The sequence below is a fragment of the Topomyia yanbarensis genome, chromosome 2 (genome assembly GCF_030247195.1).
Source record: "Topomyia yanbarensis strain Yona2022 chromosome 2, ASM3024719v1, whole genome shotgun sequence".
In the NCBI taxonomy this organism is placed as follows: Eukaryota; Metazoa; Arthropoda; class Insecta; order Diptera; family Culicidae; genus Topomyia; species Topomyia yanbarensis.
The window spans coordinates 298,607,411-298,629,602 of record NC_080671.1 but is presented as its reverse complement, the minus strand read 5'-3'; the positions used below and the strand labels follow the sequence as shown (position 1 = coordinate 298,629,602).

The 22,192-nt window shown below is 36.1% G+C and overlaps 1 protein-coding gene across 2 annotated transcripts in view; it reads right to left on the bottom strand.

Annotated features, from left to right (window-relative positions):
- The window catches only part of LOC131683324 (basement membrane-specific heparan sulfate proteoglycan core protein), a 672,949-nt gene that overhangs the window by 105,989 nt on the left and 544,768 nt on the right, over positions 1–22,192 (bottom strand). For both annotated transcript variants that reach the window (XM_058965199.1, XM_058965200.1), the window contains 10 exons: positions 13,928–13,999; positions 13,578–13,592; positions 8,506–8,639; positions 8,357–8,450; positions 8,203–8,289; positions 7,671–8,027; positions 7,205–7,611; positions 6,858–7,142; positions 5,836–6,800; positions 5,657–5,774 (listed from right to left, as the gene is read on the bottom strand). In XM_058965199.1, the coding sequence (XP_058821182.1) occupies positions 5,657–5,774; positions 5,836–6,800; positions 6,858–7,142; positions 7,205–7,611; positions 7,671–8,027; positions 8,203–8,289; positions 8,357–8,450; positions 8,506–8,639; positions 13,578–13,592; positions 13,928–13,999 (2,534 nt within the window). The remainder of the gene's footprint in view (positions 1–5,656; positions 5,775–5,835; positions 6,801–6,857; positions 7,143–7,204; positions 7,612–7,670; positions 8,028–8,202; positions 8,290–8,356; positions 8,451–8,505; positions 8,640–13,577; positions 13,593–13,927; positions 14,000–22,192) is intronic.

Below are 22,192 nucleotides of genomic sequence, written 5' to 3'. Positions count from 1 at the left end.
ATGATCCGGATTCCTTCATGAAAATATATGAATTTCCACGAACTTAACGATCGCAAAAATTGTGTGTGTTCTGTTGAAGCCATTAACGGATTATTAAAAGTTTGGAGTCGTTCCGAGAGCTCCATTGTAGATGTCGAAGCATCTCTATTGGCGCGCTTACCGTATAATCTGAAGCATAAAATAGATACCCAATCACAGATCGTCTTAACGCTAATGATGGGACATCAAGAACAATCAATCATCAGAAAATGATTGATATCCTTCGATACAGGTTTGATCGTTCCAACCAGTAACGTGGGTGATGTCGTGTAAACTGTCGAATACGAATTGCCAATTGCCATAGCTTAATTTAATACATGTAGAAAATTATACGAAACTGCCGTGCAGGAATGGTTTCTGATAAAAAATCAGAAATTTTGGTTAAGCACGACGGGCAAGGTTGTTGGAAACTGTGACCATTAAGCTTTCTGTTTCCCCATGAATTAGCTGCCGATTTAACTTAATTTCAACGATTTATAAGTTTCTCAGAACGTTACAAATTTGAAGTTCAGTAATAGTAAATATCCTGCGCTGCAGAAGACATAAAGCTAAGTAGCCGGGAAACTCTAAGCTTGTCCATTGACCCTACTCCACGCTTTTCTAAACTTTCTTACTTAAAATCCTTGATCTCCCTTGAGTACTATGGCTCTTAATATTTGAAAAATACTTCACCTTCCAGTCCCTTGTTAATTATATGTCGTTACAATATAAAAATAGTAAATATAAGTGCGGATTCTACTCGGCAGTGATTTGTTTTGCCATATGCAGATATAACTCAATGCGTATGGTGCTACTTCAGATTCGAGTGATTTTACTATTCTTAGATGAGTCAAGGGTCCAGCTCGGCTGCCTAGAATTAAAATTCTTCGAGATCTTTGGTTAATTCTCTGTATTAGCAAGTTGGATTCGGATCGGACTTCCCAAATTTTAAATTTTCGGGATCGGGTCGGGTTTTCAAATTTTAAAATTCTCGGGTCGGGTCGGGTTCGGGTTTCACGAAATTTTCATTCTCCGGTACGGGTTGGGTTCGGGTTTTTAAGTTTTAAAATGTTCGGGTCGGGTCGGGTTTTTAAAATTTTGGGCTCGGGTCGGGTTCGGGTTTTTAAATTTTCATGCGCTCGGGTTCGGGTCGGTTTCGGGTTCGCAAAAAAATGAAACCCGACCATTTCTACCTTGGACTGATCCTATTCGTCGTCCACCCTATGAACATCAATAAAATCTTCTACGTTTGCCAACTCTTGCAAGTCGGAGGATAATGCTGCAACGGCTCTACGTGTTCGATCTTCTGGGACACAATATAGATAGCCCGGAGTAGCTGAGCCAGCTTCGATTCAACGTACCACCTAGGCCCACCAGACGATCTGATTTCTTTTGGATACCGATGTATCCTACTCTTTTCTTTCTCAAAACAATCCGTTCAATGTATGCTGTCGTAATTTTAATGATGTAGCTGACAAGTATGATTTTAATATTACTTTAAACATAGAATTATTATTAATTAAGGAGTTGTCTGTACGAGTAAATCGAAGACCAGTATAAATAAATAAAAAAATAACTAATAAGTAATTAACAAATTCACATATTTTTTGAGCTAGTTGGACTCCTTACAATCATGAGAGTGGATTTATAGCAGCCTATGTCAACGCTAGTTAGAAATCCAATAAAAACTTAGGAGAAGTAGGTGGGATGTATACATCCCACTGCGTCGCAAAGGGCCCAACTCAAACAATATGCGAAAATTTTATAATTTACTAGCTAATACCCATCGCGCGTTGCTGCGACACTCTGCGAAATAGGAGGAAAACATAATTTATTCCAAAGCGCCATCTGGCGGGCAGATAATCTCCAACTAATAGCACACAAACACGCCCTATACCAAATACCTACTGTGTGCAAATTTTTACGGAAATCGGTTAAGCCGTTTGGGAGTCTATAAATCATATACATACAAACTTTGACTTTTATATATATAGATAGATAGATAGATAGATAGACTAGCTCATACCCATCGCGCGTTGCTGCGATTTTCAACGAAATAGGCGGAAACCACAATTTGTTCCAAAGTGCCATCGGGCAGATAATCTCTAACTAATAGCACATAAACACGCCCCATAGCAAATACTTACTGTATATAAATTTTTACGGAAATCGGTTAAGACGTTTGGGAGTCTATAAATCATATACATACAAATATTGACTTTTATATATATAGATAGATTATTAAAAATGGTTATATTATATTCATGGTCACATGAAGATATATTCAAAGAAAACTGTTCAGTGGCGTCGCCAAGAAGTTAATTTGGGGGGGGGCGATAAAAATCGTTGATTTGACGAAAATGCTTAAATTTCAAGTAAGTTAATAAATTATTGAAAGTTCAGAAAAAAAAGTCTAACAGATAGTTTATAGTTTCTTTTATATTATGTCAATTAAATCAAGTTATGAAAATACAAAGTACAATTTTAAGGTGAAAATTGTTCGGAAACTTTTTTAACGGACAAGATAATATAATTTCGAAAGCATCAACTTTTGAGTTTTATCGAAGAAGCTTTCCAACGTAAAAACGCACATCTTTTGATGTAATTTTTTTTATTTCGAGTATAGAGGTTTTAACCGTAAGGTCATTCGCCTCTTCAGGATAGAAAAATCTCTTATGAAAAATTTCTAACCCTATGTGCGGGGTAAGGACTCGAACCCAGGTGCGCTGCGTGCAAGGTAATCGATTTACCAACTACGCTACGCCCACCCTTTTTGATGTAATAATATTGGTGATTAAATCTTCTAGAAGTAATTATGGAGGAATAACTTTTCAACAATAGTAAGCGACTTAGTGTATTCAGAAAATTGGTTGATAATGTCATTTTAAACAACTTTGTTGAAAATATGAAGGCTACATGAATGCAGTATATTAAGATATAAACCAATACCGTCATCGGTGGTTACTTTACGCCACTGGAGCTACTTTACGTTAAAATTGAAGAATGATACTTGAGCTTCTAGTTCAAATTTTACGTTATATTTTGACAAAAGCAAAATATAGTATTATTCGCTGGTTCAACACAAATATAAAAAATGGATATAGGTTTAAGAAAATGCTTGCAAGAAATCGTAGTAGGCGATGAAACTAAAATGTACTCAAAAAGCATTGTAGCTTAATTCTCTTGGGAATGTGCGATATAGTAGTCTAATTATTAGATAAGAGGATAGAGATTACGTGAAATTAACCTGGCAATGTAATGCAATTATTTGTGGTTGTACTTTTTATCCGTATTTTTGTTTGTTTGGTAATTGGTGATCATATGTCTATTTTATTTAAAATTGGGGCTACTTTACACCAAGTTTTACATAAGTCTATATTGACAATCTGTATATTTGATCTAAAATATACTCTTGTTTTGGGATTTCATTCTAATTCAAAGCAGATTTTTATTAGCGTACAAGTTTGACTTTTTATGAAAAATAACAGTAATCGATAATTTGCACGTTTAGTAGTGTAATTGCGATAGCGCAAACATATAAAAACGCTATCGTTTCTAGATGTATTTAAACTATGTGTATTGAAGCAATTTGTTGTGGAATGACAGAAAAAGCAGCGGGAAATAGCTCTGCACTGAAGCGAATGACCTTATGGTTAAACCTTGTTAAACAAAAAGGTCCTCAGTATATTGGAAATGGATATCTCATTAATTACTTTTACTGTAAGTTTTAGAGACTACCTTTAATTGAATGTGAATTATTTTGTTTATACACAGCAGATTAGATTTACCAATAACGATAATATCAGAATAACCTGTTTTAATGGTTTTCTTTCACATATCGTCGATGTTGTGATATCTTATGACAAGCTCCATTTTGTACATTCCGAGAACAACGATTTGTAAAGTTGTAGATAATATATTTTGAAACAATGGTTGAAACAATCAGAGACGACAATTGATGCAATCTATCTTTTGTGTATTAATCTCTCAATTATTACGAAGATCGGTTGACCATATTGAGAGTGTTTGCCAAAAATGTAATGCACTCACACGTGTCGTAAGTATTTATTGATAACAAAATATGTATGACGTGCCATAACCGCGCATGAAAAATTTTATATGCAAATAAAGTATCAATTATTAACTTTTATTCATATCTGTAAACAATCGGTGAGATGCATTTTGAAAGAAATTAGTCTAAGAATCCACAAAAGTACTACTTTATGGTTACAGTGTTTCCAAATATGCTATATTTCCAGTTAAAAACTAAAACTGTATTTTTCTCACAATTCGTTTATTTTTATTTAGAAAATGTTTATACTATTATGTTTCTCAGATATTTTCACACAGAAAAACAACTGAAGCATCAAGATAACTTGAGCCAATCCCATGACACAGTCATTTGAAGCAAAAAGCTCACAATTTCGCAGCTCGTCTAACGCTATATTCAGAAACCAAGCAAGATTTTTCAAACTAGTAATGTGGCATACTTAACTCAGTTTACCCCAAAATAGCGCTTGTCATAAGATGGCACCACAGCGACGATATAATCTAATATATTTCGATATTCTGAATACACGGAGTATTCATGTGTTCAACAAAATTAGAAATGGAATGTCTTCAACAAAGTTTTTTTATTTTTATTGTAGTGGCTTTAACCTTAAGGTCGTTTTACTCTTTTTTCAGGTTAGAAAACTTTAAAACCTGACGTACGGGGGCTGGGAATCGAACCCAGGTGAGCTGCATACAATGCAATCGACTGGACAACTATTCTATGCCTGCTTTAATCAATACAATTGTTTGAAATAGCATTTTCGAAAACTTGGCCGGAAAAATTATTTTATTAGATGAGGTGCTGCTTTACGTTGTAATATTCTTCAAAGATACTAAGCATCCAAAGTTGACAGTTTCGAAATAATGTGAACGTGACCGTAGAAATTGTTTTCGAGCATTAAATTTACATTTCTTCAATGTTAAAGTTCACAACACCAGAACAAGTCCTCGTATGCAAAAATTTATTACACAATTTGATTCAGCACTCGAATATACACCAATAATAGCCATTCACTTGAAATTATTATTAAATCAATTAAAAGAGCTTACGGTAAATTGACAACTATGGGACCTCGACATAGAGATCAGTTTCAAGATCCAATATCCACAATTTTCCAAAAGTTCCCATGTTTAAACAACAGGTTCTCAATGTTACATAAAGATAGGAAATCCCATAGAAAACGGGACAAGTATGCGATCATGGGCAGTGTAGTGATCTGAAATTATACTTACAAAACGATTATGGCGCAATATTTAATTAAATTAGTCAGCATTAATTAATTTTTTTTCAATCCAACAAATTTTGGTTGGGGTGGTGCTATCCACCCCTCACCTCCCCCCTCTTGGCTACGCCACTGAATCTCTTGAACATACAGCAATAAGCGTATGCTTCCTGGAATCACTGTTCCACCTTTTCGATTAATTTTCAATTGGACAGCAGTATAGGAAGGCATATTTGTCTTTTTAAATTGTTCTATATCAATTATAAGATATTTAATTGCTTTCCCTAAATTAAATGACCTCCGTACTACCGATTATACCTTGTAAAATAAAAATCATGGATTCAAATATACGGTATACTTACACTGTGCAGTACTACATCCGGAGAATTATTCCTGGAGGCACCACCTGAAGAATGTGGTGTGTACCGTAGAGTATAGTTCAAGAATCCACCATATGATGTCAATTTATTCCCTAGGAATCTATAGGACAGCAATGAATCAATGGTGGTTTTATATATCTTATCCATTCCTGCTAACTTACTTTGCCGGAAGCCTCCAGTAGAACGTGTCGTCGCTGGTGCCAAAGTTACGGTAAACAATTTCCCGGCTGGATGCCGCCAGATTAGTGGCCACTATTTCTGGATTCGTGTAATCAGAGATAAGCGAGAATCCTGACTGACCATCATTAAAAGCTGCCTGCAAAGTATCCCTGAACATGCTAGTACTGGTACATGATCTAGAAACTCCCATGCAGAAGCACTCTACGCAGCCCTTATCGTGCATAAAGAAATGTTCCGCCTGGCAGCGATCGCAGTAGACTCCGGTAACACCTGCCTTGCAGATACACTTTCCATCAGGAAGTGTTTGGCTAGTACCATCTCGATTGCAGTTGGAAATGGGAGCAGGTGAGCATCCATCACCCATAGGGTTTCCTATATAACCCGATGCACACTGTTGGCATCTATCACCAGTGTAGCCTCTGTCACAATTACATATAACGTTATTGTAGTTATCCATATAGCATGTTCTGGCCCTCGATTTGTCTCCTGGCACAGGACAAGGGCAAGGTTGGCACTGAATACCTCGATTGGGATCTCCATAGTAACCAGGGCGACATTCTTGAACTTTCGCCACACATCTACCCAACCATGGACCACTGCTTTGTCGTACGTAACCATAGTCGCAGTTCTCACAAGATAGTCCTTTGTAACCTGGGGGGCATCTACACTCTTCAACTAAAGTAGCTGATCCCAATCCTAGATCACGATTCGCAGCAGAATCCATGGCAATATCAAGCAATTCAATGTTGCGTTCTACTCCATCGACGTATAATATTTTTATCAGCAGACTCTCAACATTTGCTAGTACCATCATAATCTCTTCACGGGTGGCCATGGTATTGTCTTCTTTACGCCATACTCCTGGTAAAAACGAGGCGGATACTGCATTCCGCTCATCCGGATAAAACGAACCAATGTTATTGTACATCAAAATTAAATTGTTGCCCTAAAGCGATAGAAAATAGATAAATTAGTAATTCTAAAGTAATACAGACTACCCTACCTTAATTATTAGATCTGGAGCGTTATTCGTATTCCCAGCACCATCGTATTCAACTGTATAACGGATAGTGCCACCGTATGATTTGAGTTGATTTCCTTTGTATTCCTCAGGAAGAGAGTAGTAGGGTATTTGTCTACCAGGCACAATATTTGCCAGCCTCAATTGAACACCATGTCTAGTTACTGCTAGATCGTGATTGATGAATTCACCCTCAGTTATTTTCCTTTGCCCCGACCAGGGACCCTCAACACCGACAATAGTGAGTGATGTTACTGGGGGTTGTAGCTAGATGATTTTGCAAACTTATTAGTAACAATTATGATGTTTCGGCTACGATTTAAACTTACAGCATAAGTGTAAAGATCGGCACTCTGGCATTGATTCGATACACCGAAACAGAAACAATTAATGCATTCCTCTGGGTGTCTTGCTTTGCTGTTGAAGTAACCTGAACGGCAAACAGTTTTGTTCCCTGTTACGACTACTATCGTATCAGGTGACACAAAGTGAGTGCCCATCGAGTTGATAATTTCGCAGGAGTAAGCACCGGCATCAATAGGTTGCATATCGTTGCACGTGAGAATACCGAAACCGTTGTCGCTGTATGAAGTACACTTCTCCGGAACATGATTCCAGTTGAGACGCCAAACGATTAGTGGTATGGGAACACCGGTAGCCCGGCAGGTGATATTTAAGATTCCACCAGAAGAAATGGTTAGGGATGGCGGAGGAGGCTGAATCACAGATGGAACCACTGAAAACATGAATTGTGATTTTATTTGATAAATAAAAACTATAAAAAATGATTCTTACTGCAACCAATTTCATCAGATTTGTCGAAACAGTCTGGATGCGAGTCACACTGGAAAGATTTTGGAATGCACTGTTCGCTGCGGCATTGGAATTCATCATAACGACAAGCGGCACCGGGTGGCGATATGGCACAATTGTCCTCGTCGGATCCATCACTACAATCTGATTCGCCATCACAACGCCACGTTTTCAAAATACACTTGTTATTGCGACATTTGAACTCATTGGGTTCACAACGCTGCGATTTTCTGCACCCCGTTTCGTCTGATCCATCGATACAATCGAAATTTCCGTCGCAAATTTGGGATTTAGCTATACAGTCTCCATTCATGCAAGTAGCTTGAGTAATAGAACATGCTGATGGTGGACGTTCCGCCGGGTAATCTGTTTGTGAGAAATATTGTTTTATTGCCAATTGCTATTTACTTGTTATAGCGTTATATGTACTAACAGACGTATACGGTCAATTGTAGCATGTAAAAATGGAAAAAGTTGATTTTTTTGTGATAATTTACGCTAATTCACTGTTTACCTAATCCAAAAAATTCAAACCCAATATGCGGTACCGTTCCAAATTGAATTACGTTGATGCGATTTTTCCTATACTTAATTCTCCAGGCTGCATTTTGTTGTGCAACATCAAAGTATTATTTAATTTTCGGATTATATATTGTAAAAAAACTTACATCTTTCCACAATCAAATGGACCAATTTACTGCTGCCAGGGGTTGATTTCGGATACCCTACTGCTTCGCACACATAGTCACCATTGTGGTCGAACTGAAAACACAGAAACTTTAGTTATTGAAACGTAAACGCTCTTGCCTCGATTTACCCTTATATTTGGTATTTCTAAGCGACCGTTGAAGTCGCGCGATCCCGGTGGTAAAGGCATTCCATTGGCTCGAGTCCACTTCACTTTCGCTCGTACTGGACCTTCATCGCGGCATTGGAAGACCACTTCGCGACCTAGAATGGGTCACATTGAATTATTAGATCCAAATAATCGAATTATAGCCTTAAGCTCAAAAAATCCCAACGAAATTATTTACACCGCTTATATTAAATGTAGGATATACCCATTGTATATGTACTTTCTTAAACTTTTAGTTAAGATACAATTGCTATGACATCTGAAACATGAACCAAAATCTAGGTTGAATTTGACTGCTACAGATAATGATGGTATGCTGGTACAAATTGCAAAAATGTATGTGAGAAACCAATAGAATTATCATAACGAATTAATCAGTAAGTCAATCGCTGATTAACGGTAATAGTTTGTCGAAAAACTTATTCTAATGCGACGTGAGTTTAACCATGGTCTAAACATAAGAGAAATGATTCCTTATTCATCTTATTAGGCGTAAAAAGTATCCATTCATGAAAGTTCAAACATAGCTAATTATGTACAGAAATCGGCATTAAATCTAAATATAAACCTAACTTAACATTTTTTGATAAACTCAGTATTTAAATCAGATTTTGAAATTTATTGAGTTATAATGAGAGACAAGGCCCTCATTTCCATATCAATGTATACTGTTTAATTTGTACCCAAGTCATGTACAATGGTGGGGTCTGAATATAATTTAGATCAGTACTTTCTGAGAAGTAAAGATTTTTTTGTTAGGCGAAACTATCGCTAAGCTGGGTTTGGGTTAAATTAAAACCAGTCTATGATAGGTCAACATATTCGATCATGTTTGCACAAGTAAACGTTAAACGTTATGCACTATCTAAAGAACCAAAAAATTCGTACATTTATCCCAACAAACAATTTTGCTGGATAATGCCTCAAACAGTTTTTGTTCAGCTTATTCTCTCGGATCAAAGGCTTGTTCAGCTCTCGTTGTTTGTTGGGATTCTTTGTAATGATCCGTCGAGATGAGTGAATCTCAGAAGTCAAGAGGAAAACTCCAGTTTGGTAGTGGCTTTAGGATGTTCTGTTTTTTATCCACTAATCGCCAGGAAAATATTTATAGATGGTAAAGGTGATGTTTCCCGTGTATTTCGAAAAATGACTTTTATATTCTTATCATAAGTTATTGGATATATAAAAAATCGTCTGAAATTTGAATTCTTTTGCCTTCATCTTAGACTATCCTTGCGTATGGTAAATTTATGTATACTACGTTGAAAGTAGTTTCTATATAACCACAGTAAAATCAAATTTAGTTTAAATGTATCCCATTCTGTGTCTCAAAAAACCAAAAGTACCTTATTGAAGATAATCATTGGATGATTTAGGTGTTTTAAAATCATCTAATGACACATTCCGCGGGCTTGTACACCAAAAAGAGGTTTTTGTTTTATCTTATTTTGGTATTACAATATTTTTTCTTCGATTCAGTAGTTTTAAACCATTGAAAAGTTATGTAATCCAACTATTGACATTTCGACATATACTTGTAAAATATATAGAAAAATATGTTAAATTTAACGGAAAATGGCTACTGACTTATTGACTTCTAAGAAAAGTTCTATTTCATGAAACTATTATTGAAATTTTTATCTGTTTAAAGGAATTTGTTCGTTATTGAGTGTAGAACAATAAAACTAGAATGATTTTTTTCTTGATTTGATCACTAATACTTTTTGAACTAATAGAAGTTTTGGTTGTTTCTGCGTTGTAACGTCACAAAAAGCCTATTTTTTAATTTTATAAAAAAAACTGAAATTTTGTTCAAATTTATATTCCGGATTTTCTTTTTATTCAAAAATACTTTTCTAAAAAGCCTACAATTTCTTTTATTGGATGTGTGGAACTAAAGTTAGAACATGACACATTTTGCGTTATAACGTCACGTAATTTAATTTTTATCAGACGCTTGAATGGTTTATCAGATATAGTGTCAAATTGTACTTTGTATGGTTTATTGAAACGCTTTCAAGTTGTTTCGTAAACAGGAAATTATACTAGCCTTATATTCATAAATTCAGAATGTATATCCTTAAGTGACGATTTGACCAACCTTCAATCTCTAAACCTGTTATAACTTTTTCAAATGAACTCCTTCGTCAAACCTTATTATAGATTCAGAAAATAAATAAAATTTTTTAGAAGATTTCATCTACAACACTGGAGGAGGTATTTTTAGTAAACGATTGAACAACTTCACATTATATTTCTTTAAAAGTCCATCTACACTGTACTCTCCTAAACGGTCATATGGTACGCTCAAATGCAATCACGCTAACAGCAACGTAGTCCAGGACATGCGAAGGAAGGTTGTGAGGGAATTTCCGAATTTTGTTCTCGGCTTAGTATTTAGCCATGAATAATAATGCGTTTCCAGAATATTTCTTTCCTCCCAGCAATCAAACATTCCACACTTCGCCATCATCGACGAGACGCCCGTTATAAGGTTGTCCGCAACCACCGTTGTAGTCGCACGTGCCATCAGTTAGTAACTAACCAATTCAATATTAATTTGTCAAAAGGGCGAAAGTCTTTTTTGTAAACAAACTTGTTTCGCTCATTAGTCTGCTGCAGAGTGGAATTTCATGGAAAATATGCGTTAATGTAAATTTTTACCCTTCGTAGAAGTAATTTCAATTGTTTTCTGCTTTGTAATTATAGTAAATTAAGAGAAACAATCAAAATAAAAGTTTGTTTACAAATCTTATTCGCCCTTTTGCAAATTTAATATGGAATTCTTCCGTTACAAGTCCAAATACATCGCCAAAGCAGCTACGTTAGTGAAATGGCTGAGGTATTAAATCCAATATAGACGGGTATCTATTCGAATTTACCGGAAGTTGTAAAAACATAATTGGGTGTACAGAGACCTATCTGAGTGACCGCACTAAATCGTCTCAATTGCTTAGAGTCGGATAAAAAGGCTTTAGCACATTTCAAATGATCACAAAAAAGATAGATGAGGAAGTGTTTATTGGTTGTTTGCAGACATTTAAAAACCCGTCGAATTGACGATTGGATGTAGCACATTTTCTTTCGCGACGATGTGACGTGTTTCTTTTCTCTGAATCGTTGCAACTATAATATATACCTACAATATTTCAGTGTGCTTAGCACTGTCGATTGTCTGGCGCTTAAATTGTGCTCGCTTTGTCGAATAAATCCACTTGCTTAAGCCCAGCAATACAAATATCATACTATAAAGTCGGATCGGGCAACTGATTCCTTACCAAATTAAACAAAGCTAAACAACCAGTTTATTTTTGTTTGCGAAATATGTGATAAAAGCTGTTATTCTGGCTCCGTTAAAGCACCATATTGAGCCCTGTCAAATAAGCAAATGTGTCAAATGGCTCAAATCTATCCACAACAGATATGAAAAAAAAAATCTTGGTTTGATCAATAATTTCTGCTACAATAACAAAAACTGTATCGTGATTTTTGGACAACCCCATATTGTTATTCGAGTAAATTATTATTAAAACGGCTAAATGTGATAAATATTTAAAATTTTACTCAAAACAATAGCACCAGCGTGATTTACAGAGTTATAGAAAAGATGAAGATTTTCGTGACGTTACAACGCAATGAGATATCGCTTTTCTGAAAAAGGAGTGTTGTTACGTCACGAAAGTTAAAAAATGCTTAATAAGAAACAAAGCAATAAGAAATATATTTAATGACACCTAGTTATTCGTATGCTATTTAGAAATACATCATAGAAGATTTGTTCTTGATAAAAAATCTTATAGAGCAGATATTTTGACTTTTATAGAAATACGTTGAAAGTTCTAATTTATGACGCGTTGTAACGTCACGTTACATTGTCGGTCATAAAACAATCCTCTTCCAGTATATTCAGTTTATGTTTATTGAATCTTTAGTGAAATTTTGTCTACTTTCCGAATCTGTAATAAGTTTTGATTTAGGCGTTCATTTGATAAAGTTATAACATATTAATGAAATGAAGAATCGTCCAATCGTGGTAACGTCACGAAAGAATGTGTCTAATGAGTGTCCTCCGTTAGATCAATATTGTTCGGCGTTCAACGAATCGGTAAATAGGTATTTTATTTCGATTATAGAGGTTTTAACCTTAAGGTTATTCGCCTCTTAGGGTTAGAAAAATTTATCATGAAAAATTTCTAATCCTATGTGCGGGGGTCGGGACTCGAAGCCGTTAAATAGGTGTTTGGTATCCCGACTAGGAGAAAATAGCTGCCCAATAACCCGAGCATACTGGTATCATACCACAACTAGTGATTAGTTGTTTATTTCAAATGTTTCTCCAATACGTGCTTAATATCTCAATGAGGTATAATACTTTATTTTAGTATTATCTGTGCATTCCAGAGATTTTTGCAAATACCAAATCAATACCTTACCGTAGTATGTCATCTGGCATAAATACATGAACGAGCTATATTGTTATTATTGAATAACTCCATACAGTAAATTATCTTATTCGAAATTCGTAAAATACTTAAATGCAGATATTATTATAACTCATTCCATTATCGACTCGTTATTCGTAGAACAAGTTTGCGTTATTATTTTTGTTATTCCACCTCTTATGTAGCTTATTAACACCATAATGTGGTATTCAGCTGTTGGTATGGAATATCTGAAAAAGGGAATTATGTGCCCTGTTTTTGGTTTTCCGTAAGTTGTGCTGATCATATTTTATTATAAGTTCTAATCTTATTTTGCTCTAAGTAGTGACATAAATCGTACATAAAATATGGAATAAATAGGTGTTGAAAATGTTTGCGAAATTTTCGATTTTTTTTCGGATAGATGATGATTAATGTTGTTATTTCAAAACGTACATATGCAATCTTTGGCTTCTCTCATGGTATTTGTTTATATAATGAATATCCAATTTTTATTGCCAATTTAAACATATTTTGGCGATATTGTGAGATACATGCAACCCGGCTGCTGTGTGCAATGAGTGCAGCCATACAAAAGGACAATTCACTTACCCTCAATAATTTGTTCTGCAATTGTTTTTTGGGTTATTAGCGATAGCAAGTAGGGAAGAATAATAAATTGGAATAAGATTACTAGAAATTATTGATCTTATATACTGCATATCTGAGAGTCAAAATACGTAATAGATGATGGAACGATTTGGCAGCTTTGAATATATGTATTGAGATTTGATATCACCAGGGTATCAAGGGCAAACTATGGACCGTCGCCTCTTGAAATCGACATAGCTGACAGTAATTTCCTCTTCATACCCTTCATAGCGACCTATTGGCATGTTTATGTCGCCTGACGACTGGAAGAAGTCATGTTTTTTTGGATGCAATTGTTTAGTGATACTTACTCTCTTTTATAATTTGTTCATCCGGATAAGTACGAAGGTTCAGTCTTGAATTGTCCTCCGATGGTGTGGCATCTAGGCGTATACGAATAAAAATTAAAAACATTACGTTAATGCCACTCAAAAAAAATAAATTGGGAGGTTAGCTAGTCAGCAATGTATGATTTGGATTATATAATGAATTCTTGTTAGTAGAGAAAACTCTTCATTTAATATTATTCGTCATATCAAAGCGATTATTTGATTCAATTTGGAGCTCTTTCAACCAAAGGTAAACCACACAACGATCCATCTAGTGAAATCTCGACAAGCGATGGTTGGTGTGACATAGTCAGCACCACTCGACATAAGTCAGTCCACATGTATCTGTACCGCTCACATTGTTGTAATTTTAATATTGATAGTCCCCTCCCCTCCCCTTTTGACAAAAATTCCGTCTCACCCAGTACGAAAATAATATTTTTGTTTTAAATGTGTTGTTTTTCCATTTCAACGAAGACAGTCAAGCTCTATCTAGAATCGTTAAAAATCGGCATTTAATTAGCAAGGGACTGGAAGGTGACGTATATTTTTGAATTTTAAGAGCCATAGTACTCAAGCGAGAGCAAGGAGTTGAAGGGAGAAAGTTTAGAAAAGCGTGGGAGGGTCATATGAGCAAGCTTAGAGTTTACCGGCGACTTAACCCTTTGTCTGCTACCATAGGAGTCAATATCTTTTTTGGCATTAGAAATGCGAATCACCTGAGTCTACGGCATGTCCGGACAAGCGTAAAGTAACTTGTTTCTACATGCTGTTGGAACCGATACAAATACCAAATTTTAAGTTTTGTAGAGCAGGATATTCCCTTAATATTTTTGAAATTGCAGATGTTAGGATAATTTCGGAGAAGATAATTGATGCTTCTACGTGCTATTTATTATTCTCTCGGTTCATGCCAAGATATGTTGGCAATATTGACAGTTTTACTTGAAATGTAAGATAAAGTCACACTCACGTGTTTCTCAAATGTATATTGATTACAGCATATATGACGTTTCTCAATTATGTACAGAACATTTCATAATGAATCATAAATTATTTGAAAAATTACGCCATTTGAATCATTATCCCCAGTTTTTTCTTATATAGAAAGGATATGCGATCACTCTGAAAATCGACTTTTAACAGAACCTATATACCATTCGACTGGGCCGATTTCAACAATGTTGCACTCAAATGAAAGGTGTAACAACGCTATTAGTTATTATTGAGTTCCCTTTGGATCGGAGTTCTGGTTCCGGAGTTGAAGAGACCGGTCACACAGAAAATTCCCATGTGAACTGGTACCACCGTAATGTCCAAACGATGCAATATTGAAATGGATGCCACACTACTTGGATTTCTAGGTCTAGATCACTAATAATTAATCAAAGTAGCTATGACCACATTGACCAGCCATGACGTTTCTTGGATTTGTCAAGTTTCTAAGTTAATGTCTCATTCATTTCTCAGCGAAATCTAGACCAATTTTTACCAACTTTTGCTTCTGGAATACTTCTGGTTGTGCTTCCCATAAACCGGTATAATTGTAATACCCCAGGGAATAAAAATCTTTTGAAATGGACATCATACCGGCTTGGACCTTCGTTCGAACCGGTCACAAATCTTGATAGCTCCTGGTTTACCTAGAGTTTTTCAACAGCAACAGTCTTTCTCAAGACTACCTATATTTTTTTCGACAATTAGTCTTTCTCAACATTACCTACTTTTTTCTACTCAATCAGTCTTTTACAAGACATTTGTAAAGAGCAATTTAGCCTAAAGAAGTATTTAATTCTTCCAACATGCCTGGGTCCTCCCAGAAAGGCCGTGTGCCAAAAATTAAAAATAAACGAAAAAGGGTGGCTTCTCCACCCGATAATTCAATTAATTGCAGCAACTCATTCGATGTTTTATCCGAATGTGAAGCTGATGAAATTTCTAAATTTCCTCGCATTGCGCATGATGCCAATGAGAAGAAAACGCAATCACCTCTGATTATAACAGTGATGATCTCCGACTTCAAAGCCTTTCGAATTGAGCTTTCGACGTTCCTTCCGGACGTGAAAGTCTCTTTTCAGATTGGCCGAAGAGGAGATTGTCGAAATACAGCGGAAGAATTGATTGGCCACAAACGACTACTCCAGTATCTTACGGAGAAGTTATATAAATTTTATTCATATGATTTCAAGACAGCTATACCATTCAAGGCTGTCTTGAAAGGGCTCCCACAAGGTCAAAGTTTGGATGAAATATCCAACGAATTGAAAAATTTACTTGACTTTTCTCCTTCACAAGTTGTTCTTATGAAGAGAAAGGCTAGCGGCGATAACACGCCAGTACGCTCTGGAATTATCCAGGAGCTTTATTTAATTCATTTTAACCGTAATGAAATTAATAATTTGAAAGTATTTGAAAAAGCACGTTTTATGTTCCACGCGCGAGTAAAGTGGGAACATTATAGACGACATGGGGGCAGAATTCAAAATCTGACCCAGTGTCGTAGATGCCAAAGCTTTGGGCACGGCACAAAAAATTGTCATTTGGATTCCAAATGTGTGATCTGTGGTGATGAATCGCACACGAAAGATACTTGTCCGGTGAAAAAACCACAAAAAGTTTCAAATGCAAAAATTATAAATCGAATTTCTGGGGTTGTCCTGTTCGAGAAAAAATTATAAATTCTCGTTCTAGACAACAAAAAAACGGCAAATAAAAAATGTACCTACTTCTTCAGGTACACTTCAAGAAAACACGGCCAAACGTGTTAATCCGATTCAAAATAGGTTAACAACTTCTTCTACCTCCGTCACACCATCCTACAATGGTGTGTCATCTTATGCTTCAGTGGAAGGTAACAAGGCCAAAATAACGGCTACCGTTACCACGCCTACACACTCGTTTGCACCCAACGCTTCCTTGAGTTCAATGGATCTAGGTAGCGTAACGGAACAAAAATTAAAATACTCGCAGGACTCTATGTTACCTATGATGATTGCTATGTTAAATTCTACCTCCATCTTTAAATCTTTTCAAGCGGGGTGGGAATTTGCTAAAAAAATTGTAATGAAATTAAAGTTTAACATTGACTTTAAATAATCATTTAAATTTAATGTTTCAAAGGTTTTCTTCCATTTAATTCCACTATATTTTATAGTTAAATGCACTTCACTATTTAACGGATACCGGTATTTCGATTACTACTCATAATCTAGTGGAATTAAATGGAAGAAAACCTTTGAAACATTACGTACATTCCACTATGATCTCCGTTCGCGTATATATTGCATTTAAATTTATTAAATTGGAATGCTCGTTCATTAAAAACGTGCGAAGATGATTTTTTCAACTTCTTGAGGATACATAATGTGCATATAGGCGTTGTGACCGAAACTTTTTTAAAACCAAATATTAGATTGAAGAGTAACTCTAATTTTGTTATTCATCGATTTGATCGAATTGTTGGAATCGGCGGAGGAATCGCAATAGCGGTGAATCGCAGGATCAAACATTCCGTTACGCCGTCTCTTGACACCAAGGTGATCGAGAGTTTGGGTATCGAAGTTGAAACTGATCTTGGTATCATTTTTATTGCTGCAGCCTATTTGTCTTTTCAGTGCACTGGCGAGAAAATTAATTTCTTGAAAGGAGACTTACAAAAACTTACAAGAAGTCGGTCGAAATTCTCCATAATCGGTTATTTTAATGCCAAACACCGAGCCAGGTATAATGCTCAAAGCAATTCAAACGGCAAACGTTTTTAATGATTGCTCTGCTGATTATTATTCAATTTTATTCCCGAATGGACCTACGTGCTATTCGTCTGTAAGGAATCCATCAACAATCGATTTGGTTTTGACAGATCAAAGTCACATTTGTAGCGAATTCATTACACATGCTGACTTTGATTCTGATCATCTTCCAGTAACTTTTTCACTTTCACAAGAAGCTGTTTCCAATCCCATTCGCTCAGTGTTCAATTATCACAAAGCGAATTGGGAAAGGTACAAAACTTATATTGAGGATAATTTTAATCATGGCCTTGATTTACAAATTAATACTGACATTGATATGGTATTACAAAATTTAAGTAATTCTATAGTTGATGTTAAAAATTTATCAGTACCAACAACACAGAAAAAAATTAATACTCCTATTATTGACGACGGCTGCGTTGTCTGCCGTAACTAGAGAGTCATTCAGTTCGCTTTATCTCGCGTTTTCGTTCACGTCCATATCGTCATCGGTACTGCATTCATGTTGCTCACGGTCGGATTTTCTATTTGTTTTTTGTGCTTACGGGTCGCTTTTGTAGATCGGTCTTAATCGGCATCTGATCAATTTTTGGTGGTGTTGGTTGTTGGTTTGGAAGCATTTGGTGTAATCGTTGTAATTTCGCTGTTCGTAACGGTAGTTGGTTTAGTGGTACTGAGCCCGATCGTTGAGTTAGTGTTTGTTGATACGCGGTCCACAGTCGTTGGTTTAACAACCGCTTGTAGTTTAGCATACGACGACTGTGTACCGGTATGGCTTACCTAGGCAATACTCCCACGATCGGCTGTGTGGAGCTCAAATTGCTTTTGTTTAGGTAACATAGGATACTCTCGGTAGCCGGCTACCCAGAGTTTAAAAAGAACCAAAAACTAAACAAGATCTTTTCCTTTTCGAATCATCGAATACTAACTAAACAACTACCTTATAAAATATGCTTTATAGGTCGCATCGCTTGCTTGGAGCGAATCCTAGACCTGATACCCTTCCAAACTACCAACTCCGCGACACCTATGGAAGAGTCTGATGAATCGTCGTCCTTCCGTTAAGTAGGTGGAGCATCAACACTTCCTATCTACCTTATCCTTTATCCTTCCCCGTGAACGATGAAGATGGGGGCGGCCGGCAATGATGGCTATCATGCTGTTGAGGTTTTAATGTGGGTCGGATTGGTATGAATTCCTACTTACCATTTCCTAAGCAACTCTTATTAGATAATCAGCAGTCAAACATGAAGTCAGTGTACAATCCGCCAAAATCATCGTCACAACGCAACGCAACGCAACGATGACTGTGTACCGGTATGTATGGGTCGTAGCAGATGGACTTTCTTTAGCAGCCTCCGAGCAAGGTTTTTCGTGGTGTAACGGTAGATCACAGGACTGTCACGTAGGAATCTGCCCTGGGTGCGTGACCAATGTTCGCTGATTAAATGTAACACCTTGTGACTTGTATTAAAAGGTCAGATATGCGGGATTAGTACGCATTGTCAAGTCATGTAGCTTAACTTCAATAGTGTCACGGTCTACGTATGTTGGGATGCTGTATGAAATGTCATTACATTCGACAACGTGCTTCAAGTTGTTCTGCGTAGTAAACGATTCTGCTTGTTGAATGTTTTGGAACGTAATCAGTACGCCATCCATGACGTAGATGATGGAATTGTACAGCATTTATTTTTTGCTATGTTTAGCTTCATGTTCACCTTCAAAAATTGCTCCACTTCACAAATCGATGGTCTTACCGGACATTTCGAAAAGTCAACAGCAACACAGTTCAGCCGCACCGGGCAATAAACTGGCTTGGCATTGTCACTCATTGTTTGTTTACGTTTCACACACTAGGTAGTAGGTAGCAGGAATCGAATTTTGATTTTGCACTAGACAATGCGGCGCACGGGTCAATTTGATTGCCTGCCCTGCTATTACAGCGTAACGATTTGACCCTTCTGAACTGCGCAAGATGAGAAACCGAACTGATCTAATTTTACTTGGCCGTGCTTCAATGAAAGTCCACCAATTAAGTAGTCATTCATTCTGGATAACAGCATACACGATTGTTACAAGATTTAATTGGTATATTTGCAACAAAACATTAGCATTACAATGTCCTCTATTATTTTAAACAAATTATCTCAAAATACTTACATGAATAATTATCCTTTATAGAATTTATTTATTTGACCATATTGTTTAAGGCTCAAGTTACCTATTTTGAACATGTGTTAGAATTTAACGCTTGGTAGTGTGCGTAGGAAAAATTGTATTCAGCTTTGCCACCGGATTATTGACTTAAACCTTTTCAAAACTCTAAAAGAAGAATATCAGTCGATTTATTAAATCATCACGATTCAAATTAAAAAATCACCGCCACTTTTTCAAAAGCACCATTCCGCCCGGTGAATTGTTTTTCCACCAACTATTTTGCATGATTTGAATCGTGATAATCTAATAAATCGACTGATTTTCTTCTTTTAGAGTTAAATGAATGCTTTATATGGATAATAGGGTGCGGCATTGTTATATGGAAAAACGTAATCATAACCTAATCAACTGAGCACAGCACTTTTTTGGTTCCATTTGGGGTCGATTGGATTTGACCCGGCGTAGCGCATTGCGTTTGAAATTTGTATGGAAATTAGCATGGGAAAACCTACTTTTTTGCATTTTCGATTTTACAGAGTACAATTCTTCCTGCAGTATACCAACAATTAGATAAAAGTGTTGTACAGGGTATACTGAACAACTTTGCCGAAGGATGGTTGGTGCTAGAATGTCTCTACAACAAGTTATAGCTGTTCAATGTTCGATAGATCGAATTAATTGCCAAAAATCATTTTTTTTGCCAACACTGCGGGTGTACCAATGATATTTCATATAGTATACCAAAATAACATCATGTACTTTACATTTACCACATTGGTATGTTTGGATGAATTATTCAAAAGCCTTAGCTCAATTTCATGGGCGTAGTGAGGGGAGAGGGAGGGGGGGGGGTAACATGTAGAAATTCTAGCTGAAATAACTGAAATCTTGTCGAGTTGAAATGTTCAGATGAATTATTTTAAAACATTTGCACAATGTTCTATGCATAATAGTAACGATGAAACGAAACATACTGTATCCTTCTGCATTGACTTTATATCAATGGAAGTAAAGTTGCAAACTGAATCAACTGATGTCGAGTTGATATGTCAGAGGAATGCATTGATTATATTTCAGTTTAATACGCACTATGATTTGATAGGATGCTCTTTTCGATGTTGTTCGATCACCTGAAGTAAAAATTGTTGTTGAACTGGGGCTCTTGTGGATTGTGTAAATGTTGTAAAATAATTCATCTGAACATTTCAACTCGACAAGATTTCAGTTATTTCAGTTAGAATTTCTATATGTTGAAGCCACCCCCCCCCTTCCCTCTCCTCTCACTACGCCCTATTGCGAAACTACCTACTCGCATGAAATTGAGCTAAGGCTTTTGAATAATTCATCCAAACATACCAATGTGGTAAATCTAAAGTATATGATGTTATTTTGGAATGCTATATGAAATATCATTGATACACCCGCAGTGTTGGCAAAAAAAAGATTTTTGGCAATTAATTCGATCTATCGAACTTTGAACAGCTATAACTTGTTGTAGAGACATTCTAGCACCATGCATCCTTCGGCAAAGTTGTTCAGTATATCCTGTACTACACTTTTATCTAATTTTTGGTACACTGCAGGGAGAATTGTAGTCTGTAAAATCGAAAATGCAAAAAAGTAGGTTTTCCCATACTAATTTCCATACAAATTTCAAACGCAATGCGCTACGCCGGGTCAAATCCAATCAACGCCAAATTTTGCAAAGTTGTTTGGGACCCCAAATGGAACCAAAAAAGTGCTGTGCTGAAAAAACGATCATTTTGCCACACCCTAATGGATAAACCGGTGACAAAGTTGAACGCATTTATTCCGACGCATACTATCAAGCGTTCAATTCGTGTAGACGCTCACTGAAAGTTCTTTGAACCTTAATGTAGTGGCCACAATTCTAGTCAAACATGTGAAAAGATTCTAAGTGCAAATGGGAGTCTCCCTTTGTTTACTTCCTTTCATGTTTGCACAGTATGCTAGTAGACATCAGAATCTTTCTATAAAAACTGGAAAAATATTGAGAAGTGTTATGATGACATCGTAATAAGAGGCAGTAAACAAAGAGAAGCTATCTTTTGTACTCAGGACCATTTGACATGTTTGTCATTCTTTCAAGTTAATTGGTCAATTATTGTTTTTGCTCAAATTCTCGTCTATCAGTTTTGTCCATTTGAGTTCATTGGGTTATGAGTGGTTCAGGGGCGGATTCAGATAAATTTTTCGGGAGGGGTTTGAAATTTCTATTTTGAAATGAAAAATGTATAATTCGCAATAAGTGTTAACCTTAATTTATGAATATAAGGTATGTGGTCAAATTGGTTTGGAATAATGTTAAGTTTGA